This window comes from Psittacula echo, assembly GCF_963264785.1.
Source record: "Psittacula echo genome assembly, chromosome: 3".
Taxonomy (NCBI): Eukaryota; Metazoa; Chordata; class Aves; order Psittaciformes; family Psittacidae; genus Psittacula; species Psittacula echo.
In genome coordinates this window covers 64842915-64865878 of record NC_137736.1, presented here as the reverse complement: position 1 = coordinate 64865878, position 22964 = coordinate 64842915, and the positions used below count along the sequence as shown (strand labels likewise).

Here is a 22964-nt window from a genome sequence, read left to right as displayed (position 1 = left end):
AGGAAAAACAGCTGCTTTGAGACTTTCACAGAGCTACCCGTTTAGCATAATGTATTTTGATTTGTTAGAAGCTGATTATATTTTCTGAACTGTTCACACCGCACTCCAGTGTTTCTAGTTTCTAGTCAGTTTGTGGTTTTATATATCAGTTCCTTGGAGAGCTACCAGGATCTGGGCCCATGAAAAAGCAGTTTATGTTGGGAGACATGAAAAGCTATGCCTGGGCAGGGCTGAGATTCAGGTCTCTGTCTCTTCAATACAGTGCCTGCTGCAGATGCTGCAAACGGGATATTGTTCTCACATATTTTATAACTTCTCTTTTGTATGTGCTGTGGTCTCTTGTGAATAGTAATGTTGAAATATTTGTTATTATTAGATAATAACAGTTAGACTGCAGCGTCAATACCCTATGGGGAACTGAAAAAGAATCTTGATTGAGCAGGCAACAAACTGTCAGTTTACCTGAGTTTCAGATTACTGTTGCATTCTCATAACAATCAGGCTCTTAATTTTTTTTACTCAAGTGTTGAAAAAGTATGTCTGGAACATCTGGATTGCTGAAGCAGGGGCTAAGGAGGGTGAGAGAAATATTTATGAGCCATTTCTTTCTACTCTCCCCATTCATATATGTCTTCATTCTATATTACTGTTAATACTCTGAGGTATTTAACTGAAGTAGTAATTTTTACAGTGATCTTGTTATAAAAAAATACTGATGCGCTAAGTTGTGCTATATAGCTTAGGTTAGTTGTGAGTTTTCTGTGGGCACAGGTGTTTGATCTGCAGATGTGGATGTCATTGCTGGATCAGGACTTAAGACATTATTATGCTCACCTAAAATTTTCTCAATGTTCATTTGAGGTAGTTTTGATATTGTCTGCAAAGTGCATACTGCGAGGGACAAGAAATCCAGAATTCCCTATTGAGCTTATGGTCAAGAAAATCAGGATGAATAGGAGAGCTGAGTGTACTTGTCTCTGTGATTAGTTAGGGTATATAACATATAGGTCTGAAATGGCTGATTATGTAAAGACATATTGACACCAAAATGGTATTATTTTATTTCCTTTAAATAGCTAACTTGACTGATATATTCATGTATTAACACTTGCAGCTCTGCAGAATTTGAATTACATAATACATTTTATGGTTTTAAGTTCAGCATGTGAAAAAATCCTGCTTTTTCATGCGTAGCTAAAAAAATCCCAAAAAAACCCCAAACCACCACAGATGCTTTGAGCGTTACCTAACTTGTTTTCAGAGGCTCAGAAATGAGATTATAGTAATATGGCCATGAAATCACCAGAGTACAGACTTGAGTTTTGGCAGAAGAGGAGGAGTGAGATTTCAGATAAACTATGGAGGGAGAACTGTACTTCTTGTTTTTTCTGTTTGCCTGTGTATTTGTACAGACTGCACAAGGCCAGTCCAATGATCTGCAAGGCAGTGGTGCAGATCAGCAAGATTTCTGCACAGTGGGGTTTGTGTGCCCGTGCATAGGTAGGTACTTACTGTCCTGCCAGAGGAATAAAAGATGAAGTTCAGCATCCATCGGAAACCTGATCTGTACTTACAGATCGTTTTAACTGCCTGTTGGTGAGCACAGACTCATCCACAGGGGAAAATTTCTGTGTGCATCAGTTCTTACAATCAGTCTTTATCTGACATTATGGGAGGAAGTGAGAGGCCTTCTAGAGGTCAGTGTGGTGAGCAGAGCAGGCTGGTGTACCAGCCTGCCTTTGAACTTTCTGATTTATTTATTTAATTTGGCACAGTGGCTGAAGAAAAACTGAAGAACAATGACAAGGCTTTGTGGAAAGCCCGAAGGATACTTTTTTCCCAGGCATTAGAGGGAGCATGGGATCAGGCATGAAGGTGCTTGGCAGTGACACAGTCAGTGAGCAATGGGAGAGTGGCAGCCAATTTTTTTTGCGACTAAAATTGAAATGATATCTGGGATTGGTGGTAGATTGCACAGATGTGGATAGAGGTAGCTTATACTTTACGGGATAGAGAAAGTGGGGCAGTGCAAAGACTTGCTGAGTGAGGAATGAGTGACAAAAATAATGGAAAAAGAAAATTCCCTTTGCAGCAAGGTTTTAAATAACCTGAAATGGGTCAGCACTGCCCTTCTGGAGGACATAGAGTAGGAGGGTGTAGTAGTGAGAGGAAGAAAGTTACAAGAGTACTAACCAGACTTTATTTAGATGGATGGATAGGAGGGGCTGTGTCTTAGGAAATGTAACAAACTATCTGTAAAATGATTATGTGTGAATAGTTTGTTGCAGATGTTGCTTTACTTACCTGCTTTAAGACCAGATGAAAAATGTAACACAGGCACAGTGTTATTGTTTTGTTTGTTTCTTTTCTGTAATATTTTATCAAAATTGAGGAAGCCATTGTTGATGTATATTTAAATAAAAAGACATCAGGTAAGTTAGAATTACTCCCATGGATGTTAGAGCCTATAGAGGAAATAATAGAAGAAGTAGCAATGATCTACATGTTAAATGTTAAAACAGAAGACTCTGCTCAAAACGGAGGTTGATTTAAAACAGAATTTTAACTAGATTTGTGTAGGTCAAGGGTCTGAAAGTGTTGTAGATGTAATAATTGCTGTGGCTTTTTTTCCCAAACTAGTTGTGTGCAAGACGAATAGAAGTCAAATCAGTTTTTTTCAGAAAGAGAGGCAGCAAAACCTCTGAATGAAGCAAAAGGTGAAGAAGGATTAAATTACTGGATTTCATGCTCACCCCACCCCCCATCAAAAAAAAACAGGAACAGCAGTTAGTAGAGACAACACGGAGGTGGTATGGCTGTAGTTTGAAATACACTTTAAGCCAGCATTGTTGCTCAAAGAAGCAGCCCTGCTTTTCCTCTCATGTCTTGTCTTGGCCCAGCCACTTGCTAGTCCATGTGCTTGGGTGACCTTAAACTGAAACAGAGTGTAGAACATTTACTAATGCTTTGACAAAGAATTACGTGCTGGTATTAGACACCATAATGTGTCATACTACGAAGAAATTAAACACCAAAAAAACTAAAATCTGGGGAAAACTAAGTTAAGGCCCAGCATGGAAAATACTGAAACTTTGTCCAAGTTCATTGATCCTATAAAAAAAATTGCCAACAAAATGTGACACTATAAATCCTCTGGAGCACAGGAAAAGATTATTGGGTCAGTTTTTGTTGCTTGGGTGAAGTAGTGCTTTAGATCTTAGGCAATATTCTCTGCAGTATCACCTCATAGCATAAGGGCAGTTGAGGTAAAGTTGAAGGAAAAGGCAGATGGATTTTTAGTTCTGAAAATCGTGTCCAGTTCCTTTGGATAATTTTAGATGAAACTCTGAATGGCCAAAAATTCTTACTGTAAACTGCAGTTCTCACAGAACATTTGGGTGTCTTCATTGTGATTCATTTCAGATGCTATGGTCTATTAATAAAATAATTTATTGAAATACAGCACACAAGTTAAAATAAAGTGTGCCTGGAACAATGTCTAAATATAGGAAGTGATATCAAGCAAGGCTACGTTTTCTCTTTGGCATTCTCATTGAGTTTCTTGTGAGGAAAAAATGTTAGTGTAAGACACTGAATTACTGAATAGCTGAACAGCAGTGTTCTAGAGGTGGCCGGAGCTGTCTCAGTGTAGTCTAGGTCAGCTGCATAACAGCTCAATTTACATTAATGTAGTGGCCACAAGAATGTTTGAGTTTGGGCAGAATCAGTCTTCTAATTCAACTGTGCATGAATACTCAACTAAATCCCGGAAGATCCTAATAAATCAAGTCTTTATTTAATGGTTTTTAATAGTTAATGTGGGTGTTCTGTTGGATTTGTTGGTTTGGGGTTTATTTTGTGTGTGTGTGTGTGTGTGTGTGTGTGTGTGGTTTGGGGTTTGTTTTTTTTTTCTCCTCTCAGTTTATGTATGTTAGCATAATAAGTGTGTGAATCAGTGGAAATATTCAGAAAGAAGTAAGTTAATAAAACGACAGGAAAACAGCTGTATTCATTTACCACTTAAAGCAAGTGGTTGAAATGTCTACCTTAAAGTTATTAAGATATTAAAATATTTGGTATGAATGTGTTTTCAAAAAATAATGTGTGTGTGTGCTGGAGGATGCACAAAATGGACCTACAGGTAGAGCTGTGCTGCTGAGCAGTATCTAGGGGGAGGGTGAAGGAGCTCTAGTAATGTTTAACAGAACATCTGAAATATGACCCATATGGTGATGGTGGACCTTGTTTGTACATGAAATCTAGCATTATAAGAAGGGACCAAAATCAGAAAGGAGAATCATGAAGTCTTAATTTCATTTTGATATTTTGTTTCTTAGTGCAGCTTGGGCAGATAACACTGGTATTTTTTCTCTCTGTTGTTGGCCTTGATTGCACACACACACACACAGAGAAATTTCAGTTGGGTTTTTTTTCTGTCTCATTCATAATCTTTTTTTGTTTTTCAGGCTGTTGAAAATCTCTGTTCTTACAAAGTCTCTGCTACACTGTACAAACAGCTGCGACAAGTCTGTGAAGATCATGTGAAAGCACAAATCCTTCAATTTAGAGAATATCCTTTCCTTATGCACAGAAATGATTAGAATGGTTAGTTTAAATAATTGTTTTTTAAAGCAGCACTTTGTAGAAATTACACCTGTAATTGCCAATGTGTTAAAGAAGTTTTTTGACCACTTACATATTTGCAGATCAAATATGTAAGTGAAATATGACTAAGTTGTCATCTGGGTGAATAATTTTTGTATACCAGTGAGTAACATTCTAATAACAATTTACTTAACATTTCAATAGAAATGCAAGTTTTACACCTAATCTAGAAAATTTCAATAGCACTATTGGATTTAACGGCAGGTATGGGTTTCTATGGCGGGTGAGTAGAGAAGATGCGTACAGGAGCAATCGCTTAAAAAAAACCAAACACCACAGTAATTTTCAACAACAGTGTCTTCTGTAAGATAATACTCAAACATAAAGTTTGACCAGCTACCAGTCAGCAGTGATGTGCGTCAGAGTTATTCAAGAAGCCCTTTAGGTATCTTATGTGTACCTTGGGAGGTTCTTAGGAGAGAGCTCTAAGTTCAGGAGATCACTTGGCTGTCTTGGGACACAGAAACCTTAAGTTTTATGGCAAATCTCTCCATAGTTTTCTGAAGTTACATTGTTGGGCTTTTCTTATGTCTGAACTGGTCGTAGAACTGCCTGTAGATCTCTGAACGCCTTAGGTACAGCCGGCCCTATTTTCTGAATGCTGTGTGCTTTGCAAGCTGAGACTGTGCTTTATGGAGTGTTTGTTTTTTGTGTAACAGCATAGTGGTTGCGCTTCACTCAGGCAGTAGATAAATAGAGTCTTCACACATATGTCTGTCCCAACATTCCTGGAGAGTGTCTTAGCAAGCAGATGTTGGGAAGTGCCATACTGAACAGATAAGACAGTACTTTGGGTGCTAGCAGTGTTTCCTGGGTCTCTACATGTATTTCATTAGCACAAAAGGATAGGTTGAAATAGAAAGAAAGAAGGGACTGGCGTCCAGAAAGAACCTTCTTTCCAGGCAAATACTTTAAATGTGCTTTGGATTGTGACTATCAGCTTCTCTGTATACTGTAACTGTATAGTTAGGGAGACCTGTTGATGTATATGGAAAGAGCAGTTGAGGATTATTTTGCAACTGTAACTGCTTTTAAGAGACTAGGGTCACTCCAGTTGTGTGCAGTGTGAACTCATTAAACAAACAAAATAAACCTTTCCATTCCTCTCGCCTCGGTTGGTGACAAGGTTGTTTTTGACACTGGTGGGATTTATTGTTTAAATCTATATCAAAGTTATACAGTACAGCCACTAGGTGGTATTACTGAAGAGCAGTGAGTGCTATTGCCTGAAAATATAGGGAGGCCTTTTGGAGAACTGCCAGCCCTTCTGCTGGGCAAAAGCTCTGCAATTAACAATATATTCTTGGGCAGTCACAGTAACATTGGATGGGATATCCATGGGGCAGCTTTGCTAAGTGGCTGGCAAAGATCTCCTCCAGGATCTGGCCTCAAAAAGATACCAGCAAGCTTAGTTTTCCTTAATATGTGCTGTACAGATTCTCTGGATAGTCTTTTATTTTTAAAGAAGATAAATAAATGCTGGCAAGATCATTGCAGACAAATGGTAAGTTGAATGTTTTTTTCAGACTACATATACTTGAGGTGTGAAATCTGGCAAAAAGGAGTTTGTCATGGTTTTAACTTGGGACTGTGTTGCACCTCCTCCTCCATGTTTCAGCATTGCTTTTCACTTTCTCCTTTGCTAGCTGGGGGTGGTTTTGTTGTTGAAACTTATGTTCTGTTGTGTTAACTCAGACTTTCATAGGTTTCATATGAAGTTGGAACATCACTCAGAAATATATTGACACCTGCTTTCTATGGGTGGAAAGAAAAACTAACAAGGCTATACTGAAGTTGTTTGCTGTCTGATTTTAATTAATTGGAGAACACATAATCTTTGCTTGTAGTCAGCTCCAAGAGCTTGGTTCATTTGTGATCTTTTGTGTGGTTTTGGTTTCTTGGGTTTTTTTCAAAGCAGAGATGATTATCCTGACTATAGGGCAAAGAAACAATAAGATTAAACGACCGAATCTCTTTTTCTTTCTGCCCTTCTTGTCCTTTACCTCCACAACAGAGTATGTTACTGAAGAAAAATCCTCTCTCAAAGACAGTCTGTGAATTTGCCCTTTAAGAACGCATAATTGTAAGCCAGCATTTTACAGTGAGGTTTTGTTGTGTTGTCACTCAGCTTTGGCTACAGATGCCTCAAATGGTTGAATTTCTATTTTCATTCCTTGAATCCACCCCTCTCTCCTACCCTGTGGGGGATGGGCAAAGGTATGCGATTTTTATCTGAAATAAAAATGGGAAGTGTTATGGAAACTATTCAGATTCAACAGTCTGAAAATAGAGTTGAAGTTCATTGCCTTTACAATGTAATTAAATTGGACCTGTGCTTTTACTATGAACTCTGTTCACCTTAATTACTTTTGAGCATTTTTTTTTTTTTCCCCTCAAAGTCACAACTTGTAGCAAGCGGCTTTCTTGCCCCTGTGCTGAGTGAGCACTTGTGCTATTTAAGAAAAAAAAAAATCAGCCTCACAGCTGTTTTACTTTAATATGCTTGGCAGAGACTCTATCAGCTTGAGAATTGCTTCAGAAGCAATGAAATCTTTTAGGGTAGGAGTAGGTGGACAGCTGGGATTGAAATCTCTCTAGCTGGCCTAGGGGTGAGTTAGTTACTGACATCCTAAGTTATGCTAATGCTAAACTGAAAGCTGGGCAGCCTTTTTATGAGCAAAGTTAAAAATGGATTTTGAATGTGGAAGAGTAATAAGGTAAACCCCCCCCTCCTTCTCCCACTTCTTTAATTTAAAAAAAAAAAAAAAAAGAGATTATATATATTTTTTTAATACCTTCTTTACCCAGTTGCATTTAGTGTGTATCAGTTTTTCTCATGAATTTGGCGGGTAACTTTGATTTTGGAAAGATTATTTTTCTTTAAGCAAAAAACATGGCAGCATGCTACTTCAGGGTGTTTACTGAATGTGTTGGTGGCACTGATTGAATGGCTTATGTACCTCAGTAGCAGTAAAACTCAACAGTCTAATAAAACTATTTTGTTAATGGTTATGAATTTGAAAACCGTCTTGGATGTACTTGGCAACCCCACTTAGTAATAATACTAATATCAATAAATTACTGACCAGTGGCTGTACAAGTCACCATGAAAGCCGAAAGTACATATAGCAGTAATTAAGGTGCATGTCTATGTGATCTAGTTTTTCAGTAGTGGCTTTATAAATTAAAATACCACATTTTGAAAAGGTGAAGAAAGAAATATTGTGTTTATCTATTTTTCAGATCATGATCAGAAGCATTTTCTTATTTTTGGATCGTACATACGTACTTCAGAATTCAATGCTTCCTTCTATATGGTAGGTATCCATGTAAGTATTCCTTGAATCTTGACAGTTTGAACATGCTATTGTATTTGCAAAAATTGAAAATTTTTTTTTCACATTTGATCTGTGTAATAAGTCTAAAATTTGGTGTTAATTTATGGATATACATCTGTCAGCATATGCATATGTCATTTCCTCCTTCCCCAGGAATATTCATTGTAAAGTGAGGGTAAAAGATGAAAAAGGTCTGTGAATATATGCTTAAAAGTTAAGGCATATATATAGCTGTAGTTCTCGCAGCCTGGGTGAGGCTGGCTGTGTGAGGAACCTCCTCAGACTGCTGCCTCTGTGTCTAAGAGCTGGCATTTTAGGTGCTTCTGGTTTTGACAAAATTCAACACTCAGCTCCTTGCTCTGTTTCGTTGTATGTTTTTTTGTTTTGGTTTGGTTTTTAAGTAGTCAGATACACTGAAAAGTACAGATCATTTTTCCAGCATTGCCCTGTTGACAACTGAAACCTGTTGGTCAGAGTGTTGAAATGATTCTGCTGTACTTTAAGCACACCACATCTTTGGGCATTCAATTTTTAAGCATCCCTCCTGTGGGGCGTTTTAAATCATTGCCCAACCAAACAAACCCAGGCTTTGCTGAGATTTTATGGTACTGTTACTCTATTTCTATAGCAAAAAAATTTGTAGTTGAACTACTGAAGTAAGCGTGCGCCTCTTCCCTTCCTGGCTAGCTTCTTCTGTGCTCTTGGGAGCTCCTCAGACTGTCTGAGGAACCTGGCATCCTTCTCCCATCCCTTGCATGTCCTGTGGGCTTCTTTCTTCCTGACCTCTGCAGTAGTTTTCCTATAACTCTTTGCGTTAGGTTTCCTTTTACTAAACATTGAAAAGGTCTGCTTGCACTTTCTGTTGTTTTCGCCTCATACTGGAAAAGTTCCCTTTATTGAAATCCTGATTTGTGACAAGTTGGAGGTAACAAGTTTTATCTAAGATTCCTTTGTTTTCCTTGGCCAAGACAATGTTTAATAATTGGCTGTTTCATGGCATAGAGGCATCGTTCCTCATCCTCTTAGAATGAACCAAGAATCTGAGAGGTGATCATAAGGTCCTAAACCTACAGAGAATTCATACTTTTGAACTAAACTTATTCGTTACACATAGATTGACTGATCCAGGGAATCTTATGTTAAGGTACATATTCAGATTTTTATTATTTTATAATAGCTTTTTTTAAATAAATATAATATTATAGTCTATTGTGTGAAATACAGACAAGTTTGTCACAGTTCTTAACTGAAGTATATGTATCTGGTAGCCTGTGGCCTGGTATTGTAATTCATGTTATAGTTTTCTCAGTGGACAATGTCAAAAAGATACACATAATTAATACATTTTCTTTCTGTATAATATATATACACTACATATATTTTATATGTATTTTTCTCACACTGAGATACAGATTTTTTAGAAAAATCCACAGCATGATTTATTAATTTTCAATATTCACACAGGGATATGGGGCTAGAGTTATTTAGAAATCATGTAATTAGTGACAAGCAAGTTCAAAACAAGGCTATTGATGGAATACTCCTTCTGATTGAACAAGAACGAAATGGTGAAGCAGTGGACAGAAGTTTGCTGCGGAGTTTGTTGAGCATGCTGTCTGACCTGCAGGTGAGTACAGCAAACTTCGCTAATAACAGCTATGTTTAGAAACAGAGTTTGGACTTTTCTAATTTGTATGTTGTGCAGAAATAATTTTATCCTTCCAGTAAACGGGCTTCCAAATCTTGCTATTAGATTGGGTGAAGAACAGGCAATCTTATCAATGTGCAATCTTTCATTTTTTGTTTTCAAATGAGACCTCTTTGGCTGTTTCACTTAGCAGAGGTAGTGGCCTGCAGATTCTTAAATAATAGATTTGCAGGTCTTCTAGTATGTGCAATATTGTGTCTGTCTTAATCACTCGTTTTCTAATCCTAGTACCGATTAAATGTAGGAACAAAAAAAAAAGACCACCTCTGTCACTGTAAAAAGGTGTCACTTTTTGGAGTCTAGATCCTGGGTCTGTGAGGAAAAAAACCCCAAAACCCCCAAAAATCACCATGTTGGCAACTTCTTAGGAGAGATGCCAAGGATAGAATGGGATGCAAAGTTAAGGCCAAGGTTTTCAAATAGATAAGGTCAATCTTCAACTTACTGGAACTTTCCATTAGTGTAGATACTAAGCAACCAAAAAGACTAAAAAATGCTGACTTTGACATAGGTTGTGCTCTCATTGACACTGCAGCCTTATGTGATGTGCAATAAAAGTTATAAGCTGTCTTTCATTCTTAAAAACTGTTCAGATTGCTCAGTTAGTTCCCCAGTGGTATACAGTGTTATGGAACTGGCTGAAGGTTTAAAAAAACAGTTCAATGAGGAAGACTGCATAAAATAATCCTTTTGGGTCAGGTGGCTTACCTGCTTTTCTGCCTTTCATGTTAATCTTCCTGACTTTCATCTTTAACTTCCTCTAGTGTACCAGAAAAATTAGTAACTAATTATTCTATTCAAGAGAGAAGGCAAAATTTTGTCAATGACTTTTTCAGATCACATAATGTGGAGATGCAGATCTGATTTGTGTGCTTTTTTCCACCTTTTTGCCCATTGTTACTTGCCAGGTTTCCCTAATTACATCAGCTTTTTCTAGGTGTTGACCTTTCAACACTTACTATTTTTTATCAAAGTACTCTGCTAACTAAAGATAAACATTCCCTTTTATTCAATCTTTCTTACAGAATTGGATTGAAGTCTGCATTCTCCTTCTCTGGCTCAAAAGTGTAGCTTTACTTTTTCACTAGGGAAACTAACTTGGTCTAATCTGTTATTTTAAGATGTCTGTCACTTCACTGAGACAGAGATGTGCTCATAACCCTGTAATTGTATCATTTTCTGCTCATTCCTAATTTTTCATCAATTATGCAATTGAGGTCCAGCTGCTGAAAGTTGATTCCTCCTTGCATAGATCCTATTTTATAGTTGTTTCCTATTGTAGAGCTTTACACATGTTTTATGCAGAAAAAGTTCTGTATACTGTGGTATTAATGTTTTTCCAGTTTTCCTGAAGGAAAGGAAGGTAAGAAATAAAATCTAGCATTCGGTTCCATTGAAAATAAAGCTAGTGCAAAGAGAAGGCTGGAACAATGAGTTTATGTCTAATTGTGGTGCTGAATTCATGAACTATAATCTGTGAATGCTTGTCAAGCCAGAGTTTTCATATTTAAGTTTGCATTTAAAACAAAATATAAAAAATCAAGCTTTTAAAAGTCCAGAAGAGAAAAAAAAAAAAAAAAAAAAGGTCAGAATATGATGAGTTTGCCAGCTCTGCTGTATGTTTTGGAAGAAATATTTTCTTCTGTTCTTCCACCACATTCAATGAATCTTTCCTTTTTCTTTTAACTAACTGTCCCTCTGTTTACATGTTATTTCCTAGCTGCCTTCTTCAGACTCTTTTAACTATTCTATATAGTGGTCCTTTCTGACTTTTCTCCTTTCATACTAAACTGTTAATCGTTTTGCAGATTTTTTCAACATCTCTGATCATTTTCTTGCCCTTTTTTACACACCTTAATCCTTTCCTGGAGAAAGGGAGTTCACCTTATTGGTATAACCCGTTTTTCCTGGGCCACTCAGATAAACTTCAGATCTGAAGATGCATTACTGAGCATATAATTTTTTTTACTGATGGGAATGATCTGTTTTGTGCCAATGTTTCACTAGCTGAAAGTATTTTATGATTTTCTTGCCACAGAAGTACCAGTGGTAGTGTTGAGCTCAGGTGGATTAGATGTCAGCGCTGTGCTGTGATCTTGGGCTTTGTGCCTTAAAAAGAAGCCTGTCAATTTAAACTGTTTGAGTACTGATGACTGAAACATGCTATTGCTGCACTGGGAAGTAATGTAATGTAATTAAATGTAATCTAAGTAATGTTAATGTAATGTTACTCTGACACTTCTCATAGCTGTGTGGGTTCTTGAGAATTTACTTGTCTTTTATGCCTGACAGCCAAAATAGGCTATCTTTATTGGCAGCTTAATGTAAGTAACTAAATTAATTTCTTAACAGGTTTACAAGGAATCGTTTGAACAGAGGTTCCTGGAAGAGACAAATTGTTTATATGCTGCAGAAGGCCAAAGATTAATGCAGGAAAGAGAGGTAGGGTGTAAAAGATTGCTTTCATATTAGTTTTATCTGCTGTGGGATTACATGAGAACTTCTGGTAGTGCCGTGATGTATTAATGTTCCATGAAATTTATTGGTACACATTTGCATGTTGTGATGTGCAGTACTGTATCAAAGGGAAGAGCAGGCTCCAGATTGCCTTGGTGCTTGAAATATGTAATCAAGGGTGGAGAAACATGGTGATGTTTTATGTAGCTAAAGTCACACTACAAGGAAGTAATTTCTACATAAAGTTTAAAAGTGTGCCATCAGCATATTAGTTTTGCCCAATAGCTGTGAAAGATCTACTGGCATCATTTTACTATGTGGTTATTACCTAAGTAAACTGTTTATTTTTTTACTGTTTTGTTGCATTTATTTTGCTGTTTTGTTTCTTTTCCATATTCGTTAAATATACTTTATGCACTTTTGTTTTCTGTCCTATTGCGATAACCACATTTGCAGACTGCCCACTGAAGAGCATAATTTTATCTCTGAAAATGCATGTGTTTCTTGGTGGTCTAAAATACAGAAGACTACCTTTATTAATTCAAATTTAACACTGAGTCACTACAATAATTTTGAAAATGCCTTTTTACATTGCATTGTGGTGAATCCTTGTGTCTAATCCTGCTCCATTCACCTCATTCCCTGGCATTCCACTGGGATTTGAGGTGAAATATTTCGACATAGATGTTGAGACTAAGAGTCTTACTGCCTTTATATGCCTAGTGGAAAACTGTGGAAAAACACAAAAGGCATAAGGCCTTAATTTACACAGTATATACAAGTATACTTGTACAGTAAGTATATTTAAATACATGTACTTACACATGTATTTATATGCGTATGTACATGCATTTAGTGTGAGGTGTCCTTGCCCAGGGCAGGGGGTTTGGAACTGGATGATCTTAAGGACCTTTCCAGTCCTAACTATTCTATGATTCTATGTGTATGTGTGCATATATGTACATGTATGCATAACTGTTTGGTAATTTGAAGCCTGAGTTCCATACCTCTGTTGTAATATGTGCTAGATGTGTTAACACTCCATAGGGACACAGATACTCTTCTGGAGAAACTGCCATAGAAATAATAGAATTACATGGCTCACACGAACTGAAAATCTGCTCCGTGAGACTTCAAGGGCTAGTTTAGCTCAGAAGGGTTTTGAGAAAAAATTAACTTCCTCTGAAAAATCCTCAGATTTCTGTTTTTGTCTTCCTTCCTGTCAGGTGCAGTTATAATGCTTTTAATAGAAATTAACATTGATTAATAAAAATATAGATTATGTACTGTGTGACAACATTCTGGTAGAATAGTCCTTTCCAATTATATTGTCTTTAAATCTGTAGTTTAAAATGATTTTCATGGAACAAGATTATCTGCCTTTCATACCTTTGTAGTTGAACTTGACATTCTCTTGTCTCTCTAGGTCCCAGAGTATCTTCACCATGTTAATAAACGTTTGGAAGAAGAAGGAGACAGAGTAATAACATATTTAGACCACAGCACACAGTGAGTACAAATTTTGTCATTCTTGGCATAAGTCAAGCATCCTTCATAAGACAGTGTGATTATCCATTGCTGTAGAGAGACAGAGATTATTTCTCCAGTATCTTACAAATGTTAGCTTGTTGACAACACTTGTGGTACAACTTGGGCTTTTTAAGACTATTTTAATCAAAACTCATTTCTTCAAAATCAAAATATACTTTGAATAAGAGGAAGAAATTTGTCCAGAAAGATCTATCAGCATGTACTGAAGTTAACAAAACATTATAGAAAACCTCAAACTTGCATTATTGAAATAGCAGCTGATTTTAATAATTCATGTCATTCAGTGATAACAAAATTAACCACAAATCCCTTGAGGGAAAGAAAGATATGCTAGGGGGAAAAAAAAAGAAAAAGGAGAAGGTTAAATTGTGGTGTAGGATAGAGGACATGAACATCACTCATGAGCAGTCCAGAACATGAACTTAACAGTAGATGACTTTTGGTGTCCCTGCTGCCAATGTATTGTGCATGGTAGCTTTTCCTTTTTTCACGCAGGTGTTGAGTAATGTTGTGTGTTTTGCTGGGGTAGAGAATGTGCATTCAGAAAGCACAGCAGGATCACTGACACACTATATGTCTCTAAATTATTGGTCCTGCAGTAAGCTTTGTATTTTATTTTTTTTTAAATAAAGAACATGCTAATAAAGAACATAACATTTTCTTTTATTTTTTAGTTTTCTTGATGATGTATTGGCATTTCATTGGGTCTCAGAAGGATAACTGAATAAAAATTATCTTTTTAACTTGTTAGTTTCCTCAGATGTATTTTCTATATATACTCACACACACATATGTTGTATGTCATGGTAGATACCTGAACTTGAATCCTCTTCCTGTAAATGGCAATTGCAGGGTTACTAACTTTTTCTGGCAAAATCACTCACATTAAAATGTAAGGAACTATTTCTACAGATAAAGTTACAGTGTGTATGTATGTATATTTATTTACTGTTTAAGTTAAAAAATGGGTTGATACCATTTCAGTCTAGAAATACATCAAGTCCTTGCTTTGAATCTTGTCCTGAGTTAAAGGCTTAAAAACCTACTTTTAGAAGACTGCACTAATTTTCTCTCTTTGCATTAAGATACAGCAGTTGTTAAAATTAGTGCCCTTGAGTTGTCCTTAGGTCATACTGTCTTTCTGGGTGTGCATGGAAAAAGCAGAAAGGATGTTAAACTCAGTTACTGGGTTTGACCTTGAGGTGGCAGTGATACTTCCAGTACAAAGCTGTCATGGGAAGCATCATTCAAAATACTTCAGACCAGATTGGTATCACACACGGAGGGTGTGTTGTTGCAGCCCACCAGTACATGCCCTTCTGGACAGCTGACCAGAATAAGCAGGTCTCCTGGTCAGTCTGTAGATGACTGAGGTAGGTGACTTTGAGGCTGTACAGAAGGTATCTTCAGGCTCATTCGTTAGCTAGCAATCAAGATTAATATTCTGTCTGCTTGTTAGGAAATAGCACTGTGCCGCTTAGTCTCAAGCAGATGAATTGTCCTTATTTCTCCCATAGGCAGAATAGGTCTTCTGGGGTAAAGGATGGTATTTTATACAACTTTGACTCCTCCTGCTTTTGGGGACAAGTCGGCAGTTGTAGGTAGCAGTAGATGGAAATTCCAGGGAACATGTAAGTGACCATAAAAATGGCCATATGTGTTAAGACCAAGGGTCTGTCTGACTGGTATTTCATGTTTGCTTACAACCACTGAAAGGGAAAGAACAGAGTAAGTGTATGTGATGCCCTGATACTCTCCTGGTATCTGCCTGGTTTTAGCTGAGGGTGTTTTCTGAACCTGATGTGGTTTGTCTGGTTGGATCTCTTTCAAATACTTGCACTGTCTCAATGGGATTCACATAAGCTTTCCCATCTGTGCCAGCCTTTGGCAAAGTGTTCCACTGCTGAGGTAACCACCATGTGATAAATTGCCTCCTTTTGTTTGAGTCTGGCTCCCAGTACCATCACTGATGACCCCAGTTCTTGTATTGCAAGGGAAAATGATCAGTCAGTTTCCTTCCACCTTTTCCCTGCCTGTCAATGCACTGTATCCCTGCTAAGTCATCTCCTTCCCAGAAAGAAGAGTCCTAACACATGCAGTTGTTTCTGTTGCAGCTGCTGCTGCTGCATAATTTGATCACCTGTTCCCTTCTGTGAACCTTTACAAATTCTCATTTAAACTTTTTGAGATGAAGTGACTAAAACTGTGAATTGTATAGAAGGTCAGGCTTGTCATTGACGGGCTGTTTCAGGAAAGGTGGTGTTTTGGCAAAGGTAGGGACATAAAGTATATGCTGCTGTGTAAAAGGCTCCCGTCAATCACAGCCAAGCACGTTTCTTCTAGAAAATCTAAATCAAGCGTCTGAAAACCAGTTCTATAAAGCTTAACTCAGACCAAAATGATTGGTCTTTTGTAGCCGTATTGCAGGCAGCAGTAGAAGTTTAAACACTGAAATTAATTAACCCTTTGGACTACAGGCATTTCTTTCCTCATTTAGGCTAAAAAAACATCAAAGAAAACTTGCCATTACTTTTCAGTCCTGTCTAAAGTGAATGTATCACATATTTCATTAATAGTAAAAAGTAGGGAATATTCAAGGACAAATTTAAAATGTTTTGCAAATTTGAGTTTCGTGGTTCTAGCTCAATTTATGCTTATATAACTGTGTAACATAATCAGATGAAAAGTGTGAGTTTTGAACATCACCAGCATCTATTGTGTTGGCTTGGAATTCAAACCCTGAAGGGTTTTGTTTTGTTTTGTTATTTGATTTGCTTGTTTGCTGCGTTTCCAAACAAAGTCAATTTGACTTTTTTCCAGAAATATTTTTTGTATTGCTTTTTGGTATTTAAGCTTCTCTCTTTTGCTGTGCAAGAACTTGCTCTTTAGTATTCAAACCTGAATTTCTTTATTCATTACATGCATAGTTTATTGTTTTCTTTCTTGACTTGCATCCAGTCTGACATTTTTGTCTTTAATTTGTAGCCTCTGTTCTAAGTATAAAATTGTTGATTTTTCTTTTTTTTTATTATTATAATGTAAGTTATTCACAAATACTCTGTGACAGCAGGCAACTCTCTTATACTCTAACACTGCTGATGTACTTTTCTTGCCTTATTTAGGAAACCACTGATTGCTTGTGTGGAGAAACAGCTACTAGGAGAACACTTAACAGCTATTTTGCAAAAAGGTATTTTTTTTTTTTTAGTTAATGTAATCTCCAATAAGCAACAGATTCTCATGCTCTGAAATAACTATAAATTCCACAGCTTTTATTTAAGGAGTTGTATTAGCCATGGAAAAAACTTCCACAGGTACAGAAATCCAACCCTAAGACTGTTACACCCCCTGTCACAAGTAAATTGTGACATGGAAACAAGTATCTAAAATATAACTGCATATTTGCAAGTTGTTAAACTCCCTATATCTGCTTTGACTTACAGCAATGGGCTTTGGTATTACATCTTTGGAACTGCTTATTTCATAGAATTATAGAAACTTTTAAATGAGAGCTGCAGTTACTATTGCAGCTTCTTTTGTGTAATAGTCACACAGCTCAAGTGCAGTAGCTTCACATATTCTTGTGATTGTACAGTTCAAGAATCATGAGTTATTGGAACTGGCAACATTCCGAGGCAATGAACTTTCATGTGCCTTTGTCTGTATTTTACCTGGCAAATTCAGATAAAAGCTGCAGTCTTCTTAGGAAGTCATTATTCAGGCATTAGTGTCTTCAAAGCAGCATATGTTTGTTCCTCTTAACTTTTAATCTCTTCCTTTTCACTGAATTTCTGGGTTTGGTCAGAATTTCCTGATCTTTTAATACTGTAAATGATGCGTTTCTTTCCTTGCAGTAGCCATATTTTAGGGTTTAGATCTTCTAGCAAATTGTCCTTACATCTTTGCTTCCTTTGCTGCAAAAGAGATGTCCCTAGTAATATGGTATCTTTGAACTCCATCACATGCGTGTTTGTTCGTACTTTCAGGTTGTTGTTCACTTCTTTATTTGTCCCCTTTAATGACAGACCTATACTCACAGTTTTCTCCGAGTACTCTGGGAATAAGTCATTTCACTGTTTTAAATACATTTATACAAATAAGCATGGTCACTCCATCTTAGCTATTCTTAAGATTATCGTAAAGAGAAGGTAAGAATAATTAATTTTTTGTCAATATATGTCAATTTTGCTCTTTAATTCGAGTATTGTTTTTAAGTAGCTTTGCCAGTGGCATTTATTTTATCAGTTGGCTTAACTGAAAGTATGAGGTCTTGTTTAACCTAAACTTTTTCTTGGTTTATAATGTATATGTACCATCCATGTAAATATGGAGAGATGTGTACATTTTTCTAGTCACTACATTTTAGGACGGTACTATGGTTGGATCAGCTTTTGCATTTTATGTCTACACTTAAAAAAAAAAAGCTAACAGAACTTGCATAACTTTCTGCATTTATTTGATTATTGTCACGCTGTCCTTTGATTATAACATCCTACTATTCTGTGCAAGTAGATGATACTGCCTTTTGTAGGGTTTGTTCATTAGGAGAAGGCATGTGATGTAGTCAGTTTGGTACAGGGTGGGGAAAAAGCTTACAAATGCAGGGTATGTATAAGAAACATTGTTTTCTTGTATTACTACAACTGCCATTGAATAGATATTAGTGGTTTTTTCATTGTGAAAATGAGTATTTTTTTCCAAATTTCCACCAAAGCTGTGGTGGAAGTTGTGTGAAGCCTCGTGTCCGAAGACTTTGCTGGGCGTCTTTTTTATTTGTCAAATGAGTGATAAAATATGTTTTTCAGTCACACAACTCATATGCCAGAGGAAGAAGGTTTATACTTTATCATCTAGGTTATAATAAAGCAGTTAGTTTATCGCTGTCTTTAGATAAATAGGAGATCATGCTTGGAAGTGATGGAATGGACATTTCTCAATTCCCTGTTCCATACCAAAAGAACACCAATCACATGTATTCAAGACTTTGTAATATGTTGTCTTACATTTTAAAGTGTGCCCATTCTTCTAATACTCAGAAATATAGAAAATACCAAAATATCAGGCAAAAGTTTGCCTGGCATCATTCTTGAACATTGGTTGCTTTCTGAACATGTAAGAAAGTTAAAATTAACAATGAAATGATTTTTAAGACAAAGAATGCAGCAGAAAATGGGATGATTCAGTAGTGACTGAAAAACCTTTGCACTCTAATATCATTTAAAATTTGTAATTAATGAAGTATATTTTGTGAAGTAGGACAGTTGTATGGTGTCAGCAACACTGATGATGTGAATTGGCAACCTGTATAAAATCAAGCTTTCTGGGTTTAAAAAGAATGCCATAAATCTTTGATACAACCCTCCCATACTACTAAAGCCTCTGTCACCAACACCAGACAATGTAGCTATGGTTGCACTAGAACTACATTGACCATATTCTCAAATGTAAAAATGTGTACGCAGTTGTTGCACACTTCACATTTTGCCTTGAGCTTCTCTTCTCCATATTTTTAGTGCAAAGCTTAGTCTTATGAAGGGTGATATCATGAAAGGCAAAAGTTGCTTGGGAGGAATTTGTAGTTTTGTGTTACTCCTTTGGTGTGAGCGTAGACAATTCCTATCACATTCTCAATCTAAAAACATGGTTCACCACACTCCACATAAAAAATCTTACTAAGTATTTGTTTTTCAGTTTGGCACAGTTTACCTAGCTTATTGTTTTCTGACATTCTTTAGAGGTACTTGATAAGACCGTACCCTTCAAATCAAGCATTGTTCATGAACATTCTGCAAAAGGCTTAAAGTCAACAACTCTCCTTGTTGGGAGAGTACTGCTGTTTGAAATAGTTTTAAAATACTGTACTGTAAATCATTTCAGCCAGTTTAACCAAGGGGATATGTTAACTCTGAACATACCACTTGCTTTCAGAAATTTAGTCTTAAAAAGTCTGTATTTTTTAAGCACTCCGGAGGGTCTTGTCTTTTGATGTATTTCACAGATTCTTCTGATAAATTACTGACTGTATTTATGCAGCTCTTTCTCTTAATTTATTTATTCTTTGTTTTTAGGACTTGATAATCTGCTCGATGAAAACAGAATATCAGATTTAACTCAGACATACCAGCTGTTCAGCCGGGTAAAAGGTGGTCAGCAGATCCTTTTGCAACATTGGAGTGAATACATCAAGGTATTTCAAAGATCTCTTCCTAATGCCAAAATTTATGCTGTTATCTCTCTTCTATCAAAACCAGGAGTAATATGTAGGTGTATGCATTAAAATTCTGTTTTAAGCAAATATGGGGAGGGATGCTAATACTTCCCCCCCAGCAACAGTCACATGATGAGAAACGGCAACACCTAAGTTTTGGTTTGAAATTTCTACTTGGAAATTGCCTTCCTCACAGGTTTGAAGTTATTCTGGTTTGCTTTGCTTTTAAATAGAGCCAAGTGTACATGTGTTTAGAATATGCTGGACTGTACTATGTGTTGTGTTTTGCTACAAATACACACGACTGTTTACATGTCTGCAAAACCAGTGAAACATCAGAATGTAGCTATTCTACTGCAGGGTAGCAGTGCTACTGTAACCAAACTACAGTAATGCTGGTGAATGTTTAAGCTATTTGGAACAGAATACTCCTCTTGAAAATGATCCACCACCAAAGTCCTATTTAGATGCTTCAGGTTTGTTTTGCTAGGCATAATGTGCATATAGTATGCTGTCCCAGACAGCTTGCACTCTAGTGCTCTTGCAAGATGAAAGCAGAAAAGCTTCACAAAAGATGTTTCATTCTCTCTCTGGAGTTGGTAATTCCTGGTGTAATGGTTCTCTCCTGCATCTCCTTTGTGTTTGTCAACCTTCAGGTCTAAGTGAACAACATTAATTCATTTCAGAGGTGCCTTTCTGCACACCCATGCCTGCAATTTGGCTTGGCTCACCAGTGTGCAGCCCGTGCGAGTGGGACATAGTTAATCTTCTAGGAACCCAGAGATGCAGTTTGCCTTACAGGACAGTGTCCCCATATTCAGCGCATGGATCCATAGGCAGCTGGACCAATTGAATAGCTTGTTGTGGCTGAGAAGAAACATCTTTCTTCTTCCTTGCTCCCAGATCATGCTCCTGACTTTACCCTTGTGCTGCCTGCCACTCCGTAGACTCTTTTGTCACCTGTTTTAACACAGTACCTAGATGAGGTCAGTTTTAAGGCAGGTTTAGTGAGCTAAAGAGGCTCACAGAAAATTCTATGTGCTGGCCCAGGGAAAGAAGCAGGAGTTCAGGACAGGCAGGAAAATAAGGGAAGGAGAATTCAGAGCCTCTTCTTTCACAGCAGCAAGCTCTTAAGTTGGCTTATCATTCCTTATGTCTTGCAGAATCAGACATATTATGGCTTTATTTTTAAAAACGTTTTTTTACAGACTCACAAAGCTAGAAACCATTTTCTATAGTGTCAGTAAATCTCCTTCTTTCAAACATTCTGTATGACAGCCTGCATTAAAGGCTTCAAAAACCTTTATCTTGTGAGCCAGTATAAGAAAGTGCACAGAACACATGACAAGTCACTGGGGTGAAGGTCTGTGCTCTACTGTAGTCACCTTTCCATGATTTCAGAGGTATCAGTTAGCTTTCTGCATCTCAATTCACTGTTTGCAGAATGGAGGAAATGCCTAGCTATTTACGAACGTAACTGACAGAGACTGTGAGATGTCTAAATGCTGTGGGGGGGAATTGTGCTAAGTGTCAGATATGATGGATCTTCAGAGGTCCTGCCAACCCAAACCATTCTGTGATTCTGTGATACACATATTGAATCTAAGGACCCTGGGCAGCCTTGTGTTTGGCTTCACTCTGAATGATACTTGAGAAAGATCTCAGTGAAAGATCACAGTGGATAATTAGATATTGAAGAGGACTTTTTGAGGTTTGGGAAGGATTTCCCCATCTGTCCTTGTTGTTGTGGCGAACATCAGTTGATGAAAACATACTGAAATACTGTTTTGCTGTACTGCACAGATGTTCTTCTTGCTCACCTTGGAAAACAGATGATTCTGTCTAGGGCACTGATCGGTGTTGCTAAGCAATTGTAAAATGTCTGCTAGGTTAAAATTCTCCCTTACAGGATATTTTAGTTCACTAGACAAATGGTATTGTATCCTCAAGATAATAAAACTAGGAACAAGAAAAGAAACACAAGTTTGCGACTGCTTCTTGCAAATGGAAAAGTTCTGTTTTATTGCCAGTCGGGTGTTTTTTTTGCTTTCAAGCCTGTGCTGAAAGAGGAATCTTGGAGTGCTGAGCAGCGGTTGAATATTTGCCACCTGTTCCATCAGTATTGCTCTCTAGTGGATTTAAGAAAAATAGCACAATGTTTTCCACTATATTTAACATTTCTGAGGCAGTTTCCATGTAATATTTGACATGATTCATGTAGTTCTGTATCTAACTGTAAGCTTGCACATCATACAGTCGTGTCTACTGTGTATTTCATTTTATTTTTGTAGCTTTTGTCTGAAGTGTGTATAATCCTTAAATCAAACGCTGCTGTTTGAGATCCATTAATATGTGCCTGGGGTTTTATTTTAAATTTCAGTGCATCTCATTTTTTGAAAACTTGAAGTCACATGAGTAGCTCTGTAAAAAAAAAATGTTCTTTCTAATGATAAATTTTATAAGGGTAAATGTGTCTGTTGGGGGAGACAGGTAGCACTCTGAAGTATTTTATTATCAAAAGTGTTTGTTTTACAGAACTTTGGGACAACAATAGTGGTTAATCCTGAAAAAGACAAGGATATGGTGCAAGAGCTACTAGATTTTAAGGATAAAGTGGACCATATCATAGAAGTGTGCTTTCAGAAAAATGAAAAATTTATAAACTTGATGAAGGAGTCCTTTGAAACATTTATCAACAAGAGACCAAATAAGCCTGCAGAATTGATAGGTACACAAATATTTTTCTGTAAAATATTTCAAAAACCTATAGAAAGCATGATAAGATAATGCTGCTGAGTGTGCTAGTACCATAGCGATGCAGTGCGCATTCTGTTTTAGGATTCTTGTTTTTGGGATATGAGGAAAAGTTAACCTGGGAGCGCTGTGGGTTCGAAAAGCTTGAGTGTGCTCTTAGGTGTGTGCGTGGTGTCCTGATGGAGCATGCCAACTCCTGCTGTCCCTGCGCTCTGCTTCTTGCACAATGCCTGGTGCTAACCACTGCTCAGAGAGTGTAATGCTGATGCTACGAGTGGAGTAA

The 22964-nt window shown here is 37.1% G+C and overlaps 1 protein-coding gene across 2 annotated transcripts in view; it reads left to right on the top strand.

Moving 5' to 3' along the window:
• Nucleotides 1-22964, top strand: part of CUL4A (cullin 4A) — a 39880-nt gene that overhangs the window by 1000 nt on the left and 15916 nt on the right. The window contains exons 3-11 of one of the 2 annotated variants that reach the window (XM_080614002.1): nt 4467-4571; nt 6101-6169; nt 7909-7982; nt 9468-9630; nt 12064-12153; nt 13595-13677; nt 16842-16909; nt 19788-19906; nt 22463-22655. In XM_080614002.1, the coding sequence (XP_080470128.1) occupies nt 4467-4571; nt 6101-6169; nt 7909-7982; nt 9468-9630; nt 12064-12153; nt 13595-13677; nt 16842-16909; nt 19788-19906; nt 22463-22655 (964 nt within the window). Of the gene's footprint in view, nt 1-4466; nt 4606-6100; nt 6170-7908; nt 7983-9467; nt 9631-12063; nt 12154-13594; nt 13678-16841; nt 16910-19787; nt 19907-22462; nt 22656-22964 lie in introns of those variants that run through there. The other variant, XM_080614003.1, reaches the window with a different exon arrangement.